Source organism: Netta rufina (genome assembly GCF_964035555.1).
Source record: "Netta rufina genome assembly, chromosome: 2".
NCBI lineage: Eukaryota > Metazoa > Chordata > Aves > Anseriformes > Anatidae > Netta > Netta rufina.
This window is the reverse complement of record NC_140124.1, coordinates 81,761,549-81,775,373: the sequence shown is the minus strand read 5'-3', so window position 1 is coordinate 81,775,373 and position 13,825 is coordinate 81,761,549. Positions and strand designations below refer to the sequence as shown.

Here is a 13,825-nt window from a genome sequence, read left to right as displayed (position 1 = left end):
ATTGAATGGACCAGTTGGGAGTTGATGACGACTGCAGAAATCGAGAGAAGCAGCACACCTTATTATTTTAAGAAGTGTTTTTTTTCCATTTTCTACTATACAGAAATTCAACTTCATAAATGCCCAGAGATTAGAAATGTGAACATACTAAGATGCAAATACACAGTGCCTCTCATTGTTAGCGATGACATTGGTTTAACCTTAGAGAGCTTAAGGTAAAGTATATAAACTAACGCCACTATAATAAATATTTTTATCAGGTTTTAAAGAGAAGCTGCACAGAAAGAAGAGGAAGAAATTGTTTTCTGCTGTAAAAGTCACAAACCAGCTTGAAGGATGTGTTAGACACATCATGATAGTTGATCAGCATTGATGCTCTTCTAATTGCTGAGGTTATTTAGGTTAATTTTTAAGCATTGTTGGTCTTACATGTGTGAGAAGGATGGTAAAACATGAACAGATATATCCTCAGACTGAAGTGTCGTCCTGTTTTGTAAAAAATTGAGTTTAATCAGAAGTCAGGAGAGTACATTTTTTGTGTGCAAAGAATTTTGTGGACAACTGTGGTAGTAGTTGGTGTTCCCTTCCTCAGTACTACATAAATCTAAAGAAGGGGAAAGAGAAGAATGAGAGAAAATACTGCAGTATGTTCAGGGATTCATTTACTTCCTCTCCTTAATTGTACCTTTTGCAGTTTTCACTTGATTAACTCTGATGGATTGTCATAGTTGCTTTGTAAGATACCTGGCCTTGATGCATTAGCTGTTGACAGTGGAGAGTGAGTTTGGAGTGAGAGGAATGACCCCTTTAGAGACTGGTGATGCTTGACCTACATAGAAATTATTAATAAATAAGTAGCGAAAGAAAGAACGCACCCTTCTTGAATGCATGTGTTCCCTTACAAGCTACATGTAAGTGTCATTGCCTCAGACACAGAGAAGACTGCACCCAACTCTGAGTTCATGCTGACTGGTACAAAAGATGCAGCTCCATGGTCCTACGTGGAGCTTCTTTTAATGTTCAGTGCTTAATGTTAGAGATTTGTTAAAACTGTCCCTTGATTAAATGAGAATTAAGCAAATATCTAAGAAATAAACACTTCACCACCCTTTCTTCCTGTAGTCAAACACTAGTGGAATACCAGAGGTGGTCTGCGGATTACTTTTCCTCAAAAGACGACATGTGACCCAGGAATTAAGATATATGTAATGAGAGAAATGCCTTGGCTTCTTAAAGCTTTTGAGACTAGAGAACTTCACACAAAGAGAAGACAAATTTAGTTTACAAGCTGTCACACGTGTTTGGCTAAGCTAAGTGTAACAGCTATGAAAAATCCTAGAAACAAACAGATTCTTTTTTCCTCTTTCCTTTCCTAGTGTAACAAGGGTATAAAATCCATGCCCCCTAGCTGTCAAAAATAAGTTGACAGAACTTTTGAAGTGCATACAGCTGTGATGACAGTTTCTGTTCTGTCAGGGCAGCTTAAGCTTCAGAGATAACTTGAGTTATCCACAGAAGAGATTCTGTCGCAGTATCCTCAATTTCCCCTGCAAGGTTTGACTTGAGCAGCTATGCTGACATAGCTGTGTGCTCAAAGTACAGTGTTAGTCCTAAGAGACCCCCGCTTAAGTTGTAAATCCCTTACGTGCTTGCTACTGTAGTGGCTTGCCAAATGGATTTAGTGCTGCTCTGGATGGAGAACTTAGTGCTGTGGGGACTAAGGTGTGAATTTACTGTGCTCTAACATGCTTTGCCTCCTTGACACTCTTTCCAACAAAAGACAACTAGGAAGTGTTTCAGTGAACCATTAATTGGCTTTCACATTAAGTCTGTGTATGTGAGTGTGCACAAATGCAAAATAACTTTGTTTCCTCTAAAGGTTTTTAAAAAGTGAGGGAATGGCTTAATTAATGTACCATGAGTATCTGCACAGGGAGTTGACAGGTAAGAGGGTCTGTAGCATGTTTTTACCTATTTTTGTAGACAAGATCTTTGTTACCTTTCATGCGTCTGAAATGGTAGGTGCAGAGTGAAATGAAGTTTTTTCTTAGCTGCAAAGTTGAGAAGAGGAGCAAGAGTAAACTTGAAGTATCAGCGGTGCCAACAGTTTAATTGGTGCTGAAGGCTGCCAACATGTAATTAAGCCTGCCTGTCTGTGAAGGGCTGAAAGAGTTCCGTATGTATACCTAGAAGCAGCAGTACCGTCATGCTTGAAAATTTGTTTCTATTCTAATATAATCTTAATTTTGGGCAGTTCAGAAATAAATGCATTGAAGAGTTTTCACTTAACAGGTGTCTTCTCAGTGACTGTCACACAGATATTTGTCCTTTTGTGTGTTTCTAAAGTATATTTACTTATTGATAGAACCCCAAATTAAGTAGGCTGTCTCTTCTCTGTTGCAGTATATGAGCAATGTGGATTCATGGTGTAAAGCCTGTGGAGAGGTGGAACTTCCCTCAGAACTGCAAGATTTAGAAGATGCTATCCATCATCATCAAGGGATATATGAGCATATTACCTTGGCTTACTCTGAGGCAAGCGTCTTCTTTGTTTCCTCAGGTTGCTGACTTGATAATATGGTGTAATATTAAGGTTGGGTCATAAACTGGCATTGGCTGTTGCATGATGTGTTAGCTGGAAACTCAAACGCCAGGCTTTCTCCCCCTAGTTTGATTCACTGTATTTTGCTGCTGTTATTCAAAGTTAAAGTTAAATTTTAAGTCATCCTCCTAATCTTCTCAAAGAAATTTAAAGGCAAGATGAAACCAAACATGGTACAAACAATCCATGTAGTGTATTAAGTATGTTTAGTTTACAGTTGTGTATTCCTACCTTCTAATAGCAGTATGATACTGTCATTAAAATGTTTGAAGGGAAACAAGCTGGAAAAGTATCCCGTTGGTAAGGATTGCTTTAAGTGTGTTTTGAAAATCAGTCTGTGAAACTGTCTGACAAAAAGGGCTTAACCATCTGAGGACATCATTTGACAAACCAGAAGTTATATACATAGTTTTGCCAACCTTGGCACTTCAGTGAGCCAGCATGCCTGTGTAATCAGCCTTCATAAGATTAGCATATCCTATGCTGCTGCTCTGATCTTGGATTCTGAACATACTAGGGTATTTTTGAGAATGCTTTTTAGTATTTGTATTACTTGTAAATACAACTTAAATGCTTATTCTGAAGGTGTCCTAAAAACAATGACTGATGTATACATCATTTTTCTTCAAACTCAGTTCTCTTATGTTCTTCAGTTAGCTTAGAGAGATCAAGTGGATATAGACTTCGCTATTAGCTCACAGGTATTTTTTGTATTACTTTGAGCTTTGGTTACCTCCCCCCCCCTCCGAGTTATCAGCATCACAGAATAAAACTATTTCTGGTGTTATATGGAACTGATTGAATCAAATAAAGCAGTTTCTGTTGCAACTTATGTGGAAATACGCATTTGATTAAATCATGGTATAAAATTATCGACACAGGACATGGACACAGCACAGCTTAGGCCACAGATTGCACATTTTAAAAGGAAGTGGTGTAGGAATGAAGTAACGTTTGCGATTTATACTTGACAAAAAAGACAAAACTACTTTGTGATGAATCAACTCTGTTATGGGCAGTTGAATCTTACGTGTGGTCACATTTCATTTAGCGGTAAAGGAATGTAAGGTTAGTGCTGGTGATCAGTCCGTATTGTTAGTATACTGGATTTTTTGCATGCCTACCATCTTAGGGCCTGCGTAAACTTTATTGCCATTAGTCACAAGTCCAGAGTTCACAAGCTGTTGTCTCGTGTAAAACACATGCTGATATCCCTGTTCCTGTTACCATCTTTGGTGATAAAAGTTATGATCTTGCCACATGTTTTAACTCATTCTTGAGAACTTACATTATAGGAAAGGTTTTATTTTTTTATTGTAACCTTTGTTCATTGAGAGGATCCCCTTTTTAAATGCGAGAGAGAGCGACGTGGCATGTTTGTAGTAGGTGAGTGTGACAAGAGGCAATCTGCGGTGCGTGCTCCATGAGAATGCAGCAAGGAATAAAAAGGTTTGGGCTGTCTGGAATAATTATAAAGCATTGAAGTTAAAGCATTGGGATTTTTGGTTGGTTGGTTTTTGTTCTTACTTGGTGTGTTTTTAAACAGGAATGTGAATGAATCGGAGTCTGCTGTTAAGTGTAAATAATTACTGTGGATTACTATGGTAAATACTGTTTACTTCCTGGTGATGCATAATAAAAATAAATGAGATGGGTAGATAATAGGATTGCTCACAAACATTTTGTAAATTTATCTAGAGTTTCAGAGCTGTAGCTTTTGACATAGGCACCTTTCTTCTGATTTTAGGTTATTGCTTTTCCCCATCTGGTAAAGGAATAGCTTATTCTTTAGAAATCAGAATTTGTGCAGGAACAGTAGTCATATATGTATGTACAAGTCATGTTCCTCTGGACAGGTGGTTTCATTTCCTCTTATTTAAATGTGCTTTTTTTTTTTTTGGAGATCGATGGAGTTACCTTTCTGTGTAAAGATATTTTAGAACTACTGCTTATTATTGTTACATGTATGACTTCATTTCTGTTACAGCACAGATCTCCTTTCATTTTGTGATGAATGAACAGTTGGGAGAAAGGAGCAGTGTGGAAATTATAACAGTCATTTTTAGATTGTGATGTCTTGACAATACAATTTGGTTGCAAAGTAGAAGACAGAGTAAATGGTTTTAAGACTAGCTCTGAGTCTTATTTTACTGAGGATAATTGCTGTATACTACTAGAAAAGTAATTTATCTGAGTTTATGAGCCTACATGACTAGTGTGCTTGAAAATTCAATAGCTGTGCCTTAAATGTTGTTACATATATCTAGCTGAAATCTCAGGGTAGTTATGCCCTGGGAAGGAAGAAAGTCTCACTGTATTAATCCAAAGGGGAAAGAGGCATGGTCATTTGTTTGTGAAGCTAATAAACTAATCAGATCAAGGGGCTTTCACATATTTTTTTCTAAATTTCATGGACTCTTGATAGGTAATTGAAGTCTGTTGCCTTCAAATATTTGAACGACTTGTTCTAGATAATGGTTTTGGATATAGAAAGGGAATAAAAATCATTATTATAATAGCAGCTACTGTGGACTACACTTTTTTTTTTTTTCTACCTGACTGGACTTTATGAGAGCTACTGTTTCAAGTGAGCTTCATTCTGTGCATTCATAGCTACTACTGAAATGAAAAAGCTTAAATGAGAAATAAACTCTCTTGTAAACTATTTATTAGAAAAGAACTTCCTTTCAGTCTGTTTGACTATTAAACAGCAGTCTTTAATTGTGCCTAAATTTAGTGAAAATTGATGAAAATAGCCATTGGGAAAAAGCCTTGGCCAATTTTCTGTTTGTGACATGGTGTTGATTTGACAGATTCTGACTGTTGTTCACATCCCACTCTTGTGGTTTTGGACGAATTTCCCTTCCTATTAGATGAGCAATTAGGAAAGTTTTTTACAGGTAGCTGAGTGATACCAAACTGTAACAGTTCTCTGAGCTTCATGCTAAAAGTGACGGAGTAGCTAACAGCAATGAAAAGTGCTTTCAACAGCCTTGCAAGTGTTAAACATCAACAGTGGCCAGATAAGGAAGGATTATTGCATTTTAATGCATGCACACTAAATGTTTTTGCCATGGTTTGAATCAGAGAAGACAGTAACTAAATTACTAGCATTCTTACAGCTTCAGTAGTTAGACACGTTTTGGAAAAGAACATATTGTGCTACATGGAGAGGTTTTAAGTAATTTGATCAGGTTAAGTTTGTCTTAACACCAGTTTGCCTTTGGCTTGCCAGTACCAGTAATAATCTGAAAGTTGTAAATCATGTCAGACGAAACTCTGTCCTAAGTCCATATCTGTTGGTCTAAATGCATTCATCAGATTAATATTAACTCATAGAAGGTAACTTCCCTGTTCCCCTTCACAGCAACATAGAAGAGAGAGATGATCCTGGAAAGACAGTTCTGGACAATTGTACAATTTTTGGTGCTTGCTTGATGAGAGTGCTGAAGCTTAAAAGAGCTTCATAGTGAGATTTGACTGTTCAAAAAAAAAAAAAGTCACAGTAAAGGAAAGGCACTCTTATCAAAAGGCAGGCTGTTACTTAGAAGAGTGCTGCTTCTTTAAATTTGCTTTCATAGAGTAAAGATATAAAAACGCAGTTGTGTGTTTTCTTTTTTTTCGTAGAACAGCTGCACATAATCACGCCTGGAATAGTAATAAAGATTTTGTACTGCTCCCCGAGTTCTTAAATCTAAAATAGGGAGCAGGGGAAATGAAATAGTAGAGTAGCGAGATTTTGGCAGACAAGTAATTCTTTGTGCTTCCTGGTGGTCAGGTGAGCCAAGATGGAAAGTCGCTGCTTGACAAACTTCAGAGGCCGTTGACTCCTGGAAGTTCCGATTCTCTCACTGCTTCTGCCAACTACTCAAAAGCAGTTCATCACGTTCTGGATGTCATCCATGAAGTACTGCACCACCAGCGCCAACTGGAAAACATTTGGCAGCATCGAAAGGTCCGCTTGCACCAGCGGCTTCAGCTATGTGTTTTTCAACAGGATGTTCAACAGGTAGGTTTTACTTCATGCTTTCTAAATGCATTTCTGTTCTGTCAGGTTGCGATTGGGTGCTGGTTGCAGTGACAGGTGGGTTTGATTGCTAGACTCCATGTTCTTTAATTCAACAATCAAATATATCCATGGGATCGATTGACTGATTCCGAGTTCTGTGTGTTAAGAGAGAAGACTTGCTATTACAGGTAGAAATTATGTTCATAAGTTAGCTCCACTTCATTTTCTTTCTGTTTTTAAATTACCTTCTCTTTTTTACTTGAATTCAGGTAGGATGACAAAGATTTTTATTCTAGACAGAGGCTGTTTTAAGTTCGTGCTGGAAGCTGGTATTCACATTCTAGGTAAAATTCTGGACTTGATGACAGAAAAGAGTTGTAGTAGTAACATGCAATAAATTGTGTTATTCTGTAACAAGGTTTTAGTTTCAAATTCTCAGGGATACTTTACAGGTGTGTTGTTTTTTGTTTTTTTTTTTTTTAGAACCTGAACATACTGTGCTAAATAGGCAGAATAATTACAGATAACATTACTTTCTGACATTGTCACTGTTTTTGAATTGATGGCTATTAGCTGCCATGTTTTTGCTATTATTACGGCATCCATAAAAGTTAGGAGTGAAGTACAAACATTAATATCTCTGTGTAACCTGGTTTTAGCTTAAAAAGGTAAAGCTGTAAAAAAAAAAAAAAATGTTAATGGATTTTTAGTAAACAGAAAATGTTTATTTTCGATGGCAGTTAACAGAGTTACTAGTAATGTATTCCTTGATATCTGTTCTATAAAAAGTAAAGATACGGTCAATACTTACTAATCATGTTCTTTCATTTTAGTGTGAAGGTGTTTACAGACAGGAACTTCTGAATGTGAATTTTAGATAACCAGTCATATGTTCTGTTAAAATAATCTTGTTTCTTCCAAATTAGTTGCACTTTAATTCAAATTTCATGTACTTACCTGTTTCACGTACTTAGACTGAGAAAATGTTGGGTGTAATCAGTTGGGAGGAAAATAGCCTGGTTTCCATTTACAGTCATCGACAAAGCGATTTTAATCAGGTAGGGGTAGGGTGTGTGTAAGCAATCTTGTTTGCTCGAATTTCTATACATAGTGCCTATCTTTTCCTGTACAATAAATAAAAAAGATTAAAGAATACTTAAACATGAAGTGTAAAATTATTTAAAACATTCGTTATTTTTTAATGTTAAAAAAGGCAAATATTCAAAAGGCAAGCATTTTTCCAAATTCTCAACAGTGAGCTGTGACAAAGAATGTGGAAATGTGTGAAAAACGTCAGCTGACCAAAAAAATGAAAAAAAAAAAGCAGAGTTAATGTTATGAATGTCAGGAAAATCACTGAGAACCAATCTGAAAACACTCTTATGCCACTGTATAAATCCTAGGAGCTCCTCATCAAGTTTGTTATATCAACAGTAGTTAGTCTGGAGGGTCTGATGTTGGTACTTGCATGTGAATAGTCAGGGAAGTGGACTTGTCAAAATCACCTCTTACATTTAACAGCCTTCATTCTGAAGAAATTTTCAGATACAGAAATTAAAATAGTAGTTTGTTTCTCATATGGAAAAAGTAGATCCTCTCATCTGTAGTCTAGTCTCAACAAGAGTGGATTGGGCCCTGAAACTTGCTCAACTACCCTGAATTCAGTCAAGGGAGGACCTACTTAGACAACCAAGGCAAAGTGGCCTCCTGCGGTTGTTTGCAGGGTGTATAATTCAGATTTCAGGCCTGTAGGTTAGGCTGCAGGCAGTTTATTTCCTGGGGTGTTCATTACATGCTACAGTGAGCCTTACTGTGCTGAGCCTACTCTTTGCTTTTATTATCTTGGGAGTCATAAAATGTTTATATGAAATTCTTGTTTTCCTCTACATCCTAATTCACGGCTCTGGGTGAAAGACTGAGCTCTGAGACTGCTTGTTTCTTTAAAGCTGGCAAATAACCCTTTGTCAGACTGAGGTCATGGTAGAGTCGTGATCTGCTTCTTCAGCAAGGAGATGGACGTTCCTCCTCTGCCTGAGACCAGTCAGCTCTCAGAACCGGTGCGTTTAGCATCAAACAGTCACAGCACTGAAAACACTGAAGTAGACAGCTTTACCTACTTGTATGACTTTGAGTATCAGGAATGCGTTATCCAAGTTACACGTGCAGATTATGGGTATTCCAGAAGTTCTTGTTACAAAAAATTCAAGAAGGTTACTCTCCCTCTAGGTGTATTATTCAGTACTTACTGGCTAGCGAAATTTCTCTTCCTTGTTATGCCCATTTTTTCTGTATGCTATGCAAGGCAGATCTTGCGTTAAGGTATCAAGATGACCTCTTGACAATTTGAAACTGCATCTTCTAGTGTTAATGTGCATCTCTATCAACCACTTCAGATTCAGAAGTAAATTTTATGTACAGAAATACAGCCCCTGGTTCAGTGAAGTAGAACACGGTTGCCATGCTCCTCAGTCTTTCCCTTAATATCCAGTAGCTGTTCCTGTCAAAGACCGTGTTGTCCTTTGGTTTATCCTTGTAATTGTCATTAGCCATCCACTTTAAGGACTGTGAAATGTTTCATGTGGAGGTACAGCTTTTTGTTACATTATTTCAAATTAACTATATACTGGCCTATTTTTGATGCTGCTTTTTAGTTGATCACAATGTGAATTATGATTAATGTTCCCTCTTGAAATACAACTCGTCATTCTCTAATTTCATGCTGTAAGACAATAATAAATCAACATCCACACCAGATAAATTCATCAGACAGTAGCCAGTAGCAGAGCTCTTAAAGAAAATGGCAAGCACATAATGAAGGTTCCCTGGAATAGTCTTGCTTTGGCAATTTGTAGCTCCCTTAGCTTTGAAAATCCACAGGGGGAAAAAAAAAGTGATCTTGAACAATAAAGATTCCTTTTTCTTGAAAGAGAAAACCAAAACAAATCTTACTAGATCATCTAATTTGTCTGAGCAATGTTAGCTCTTCAACTGAACACTCATTGACTCTATTCAGTGCATGAAATTACTTGGTTTTGAAGCGTTGCTTAAATGCATATCCAAGACAATTCTGGCATGATTATGTAGAGCTCCAAAGAAACTTTTTCAAATATCTTAGTTTTCATTTGCATGTTCTCTCAAGCTTGCTAATCTTTGTTCAAATGTTAATAAATTAATTTCAGATTGTCTAGCATGATTTAACAACTGGTGTGAAAATCTTTTTTCATCATTGTCAGGGAAGCTAAATGTAATTTTTTTCCGTGACAGAGTAAACGAAGTGTAGCCCTTTTCCACTGTTTATAGTTAAATAAAACACAGTGGCAAGTAAACAAGTTGCACTGTAAGTGAATTTATAACTGTCCTTTAGGATGAGGCAGTGATTTCCTCCTTACCCCTGTCCTGGCTCAGTTTTCTACCAGGTTAATGAAATAAATCGGTTCATGAAAGTGTTAAGTGAGTGACAGAGCTGAGTTGGAAGACAAATAGGCTGTGTACCATATTTTGTGTTACTCCTCCTTAGCTGCTTTTTTTTTTTTCACCTCCCCCCCCCCCCCCCCCCCCCCCGTTTTGCTCAGCATTGGGACGGAGTTTTTTGTGGAGCTTTCCAAATCAACAAAAACATGATGGTGCTAGCTAGCTACATACACCAAGAATCATCTGTTAATTTCTTGGAGCAAACAGTAATGCAAGGCATTTGAAATAATAAAAATGATAGGTACCACATAAATTACATCAGATCTGAAAGGTGGAATGTGAAAACCTCTGACTGTGTTAAACTGCACAGAGTTCTGAGTTTCACATTAAATAGCAGAAACGTGCCAGGATATCTCATTTCTAGTTAATTTATATTACTGCCAAAAATTGGATGCTAATTAAAAAAAAAAAATTAAAGCTGTTGCATTCAATTGTTGAAAATAATCCTTCTAATATAAAATATGCTAACAAAATTATAATTTTATGCTTAAGAATTGACAGGCTTACTGAGTGGAAAATATAAACGTCACATCAGGAAAGAAAAGGAAGCAGCTCTGACAATTCTGATTTAAAAAAAAATAATATTTTTTTTAAAAAAGCAGACTTCTAATAGAATTGTTGTATGTGGTTTTATGGTGCTAAGTCTTAAAAGGTCAAAATGAAGATAATGTTTCTGGTATAGAGATACTGTTTACACTCATACAGGGAAAGCTTTAGGGCCTGAAAAACAACGTTAGTGGCTTGCAAGTCAGAAATTAGTAAAACATACATGTAAAAGTTGATTTAAATCATGTATTTATTACGTCCCCACTGACCTTGGATGTCGTCTTTGTCTGTTCTGGATAAATGTGCTGTTTCTTCCTCCTTGATCTGCCATCCACACAGACTGAGTTTTTTGTTTTAACAGTCATTTGTTTCAGTCTTGACTAATGAAGGGCGGGTCAAGAATGCTTTCTAGTGTCTCAGCATCAAAATACTCCTGATTTCACTGCATGATTCTACTGTCGCGTTTGGAGGCGGTGCCAGTGTGAAATAATTGTTTTGGGGAGAGAGTTTTTGCACATTTTAACTACTTGAAGATTAGAAATTCCAAGATTTCCTCTCTCCCCTTCTAAATTTTATGTCTGGAAAATAGCACCGAGTAAAGCAGTGGAGATCAGAACAATGTAAGTGTGCAAAGTAGCTAAAGGGAGAGTGGGGAGGGAAGGACTGGATAATAATGTGGGAAAAATTGGTGAAAATGAGCATGTTGAATCTGCAAAAGATCAGCTGTCTATCATTTATTTCTGCAAACAGCATATCCACAACGTATATTGCAGCCATCAATGATGATTTTGTCAAGATGAAGCCATCTTTCCATAATAATTACTACTTTTAAATATTCTGTATCAGTGCTTTAAGGATGAGCACTTTTCTAGATCCTATATTGGGCGTAAGGATGATTCTGCTGAGACTGCAGTTACAGCTTAATTGCAATTTACTAAAGCAGCTTGCTGTAGTTGAGAGTAAGATTATTCACCCTTTCAATGAAAATTGTCTTAAATTCCTGTGTATTACTGCGTTACTGGAGTGTATTCCATGTGCTTCCAGTACTAGTAGACAAGTTCTTAGTGGGTTTGTATGATATATAGGATAATTCTTTACCTCTTCCAGGAGGAGAGAGAAAATGCATCATTTAAGTTGCAAATGCCTAATATCATTGTCAACTAATGGTATTGTCCTTTGGGCAAAGTGGTACGTAGGAGTTTTCAGTGATGGGTAAGAGAATGCTCTTACGTCTGAGTCTGTTTTTACATGCTGTGAAATTTCCAAACACAGTGCTACCTCAGTTTTGTTAAGAATCAAGGTAAGAAGGCTGAACACTAATAAGATTTGTATTCATACTGGTTTCATTTAGGGGCAGCAGTGCCTCTATAGCTTACTGGTTTAAGTTATCGCCTGTGTACTGGATTTCTGTGGCAATTTCTTCTCTTGAGAATTTAAATGAGCATTATTTGTCACAAAATGAGTTCTCACTGTACTGCTTTTTGCTTTTCATCCAGGTTTCTGGGGCAGATTTTGCTGCTGATTTCATTTGTTAGCTTGTAAGTGTCAGTAGTCCCTAGACTCTAGTCTAATTCTCTCATCCAAACATGTCTCTCTTCAGCTCTTTTTAGAATGAGAAGGGCAGAGTGGTGTACTGAAACTAGTCAAAAGCATTGGTAACATAAACTTTACAGATGACTGAGGCCATGTTTGGCTGCTCCTTCTACCTTCTTCAATCAATTCTTACACTTGAAAGAATCAAGTGAAATTGTACATTGAATGAAAAAACAATAAGCATTCATTTGGCAATATTTACGTGGAAAAACAAGCATGTACATGCCATAGATATTCAGTGAAGTGATGGTGATTTGCGATGGCTGTACTACATAGTACTATGGGATTGTTTGTTGTCTTGAAGATGTCGAGTGGACAAGGATTTGCAAATGAAAAAAGATTCTGACAGTCAAGATAAATGAGAAAATCACACGACATGATTTCATTTTGTGTACTAAAGAAAGCATGGCTGTCTTGTACGGGAATAGTGTGTGGGATTGTATGTGTATCAAATAGAGCCATGAGTGATGTTGCAGGAATAGTTCTTAACTCTGTGATTGTACGAAAGCAAGAAAATTATCTTTCTCTTCAGTTGTACTAAATGTCAAGTGCTTTTAGTACGAGGCAAATACAGTGTGTGTGGGGGAAGCACCCAGTTCCTTGAGTCAGAGGTAAGGACACCAGTAGATGAGGAGAGAGATGGTACGGGGTTCTGGCAGGTTTATTTCAGAAGGAAGCAAAATATTACGTTTTTAAATTTCTCTGATTGGAGAAATGGGTTGATAGGAACCTCATGAAGTTCAAAAAGTGTGAAGTCCTGCATCTGGAGAGGATCAGCCTCAGACACCCACCCAGCTGGAAAGCAGGTTGGTTGAAAAGGAGCTGAGCATCCTGATATACATGTACACCAAGTTGACCATGAACTAGCAGTGTGCCCTTGTCACAAAGAAGACTAATGGTATCCAGGGCTGCTTTAGGCAAAGTGCTACTGGACTGCCATGAACAGTACCACTGAAGGACCATGGAAATGGTGAAGGGACTGGAACATCTCTCATGTGAGGAGAGGCTGAGAGAGCGGGGACTGTTCAGCCTGGAGAAGTGGAGGCTCAGGGGGGATCTCATCAATGTGCATTCATACCTGAAAGGAGGGTGCAAAGAGGATGGAGCCAGGCTCTGTGCAGTGGTGCTCAGTGACAGAACAAGAGCCAGAGGGCACAAACTGGTGCACAGGAGGTGCTGTCTGAACGTCAGGAAACACTACAGTGTGAGTCACCGAGCACTGACACAAGTTGCCCAGAGCGGTTGTGGAGGCCCGTGGAGACATTCAGAAGTCTCCTGGTCCTGGTCCTGGGCAAGTGATTCCGCTTGAGCAGGGGCTTGGACCAGATGATCTCCAGAGGTCCCTTCCACCCTCAGCTACTCAGAGATTCTATGATAAAGTAAAAGAATGCTGGAGGTGAATATTAAGTGAAGCATTCCACACCTCTTCATAAATACTGTATAAAAGCAATTAGCTGACTTAAAAAAAATTACTCATATGGAGTTGTTTTTAATTCTGAACAGCATTCTTGAACCTCAGAGTATCTTCCAAAGAATAAAATACCATATGCATGCTAGTTTAATGAAGGAATTAAAATATGGCTAAGATGTATTAATTTGGAGAG

General features: G+C 37.6%; 1 protein-coding gene across 4 annotated transcripts in view; it reads left to right on the top strand.

Moving 5' to 3' along the window:
• Positions 1 to 13,825, top strand: part of TRIO (trio Rho guanine nucleotide exchange factor) — a 243,363-nt gene that overhangs the window by 92,072 nt on the left and 137,466 nt on the right. For all 4 annotated transcript variants that reach the window (XM_084281722.1, XM_084281723.1, XM_084281724.1 and 1 more), the window contains exons 8-9: positions 2,404 to 2,535; positions 6,381 to 6,611. In XM_084281722.1, coding sequence (XP_084137848.1) covers positions 2,404 to 2,535; positions 6,381 to 6,611 — 363 coding nt within the window. The remainder of the gene's footprint in view (positions 1 to 2,403; positions 2,536 to 6,380; positions 6,612 to 13,825) is intronic.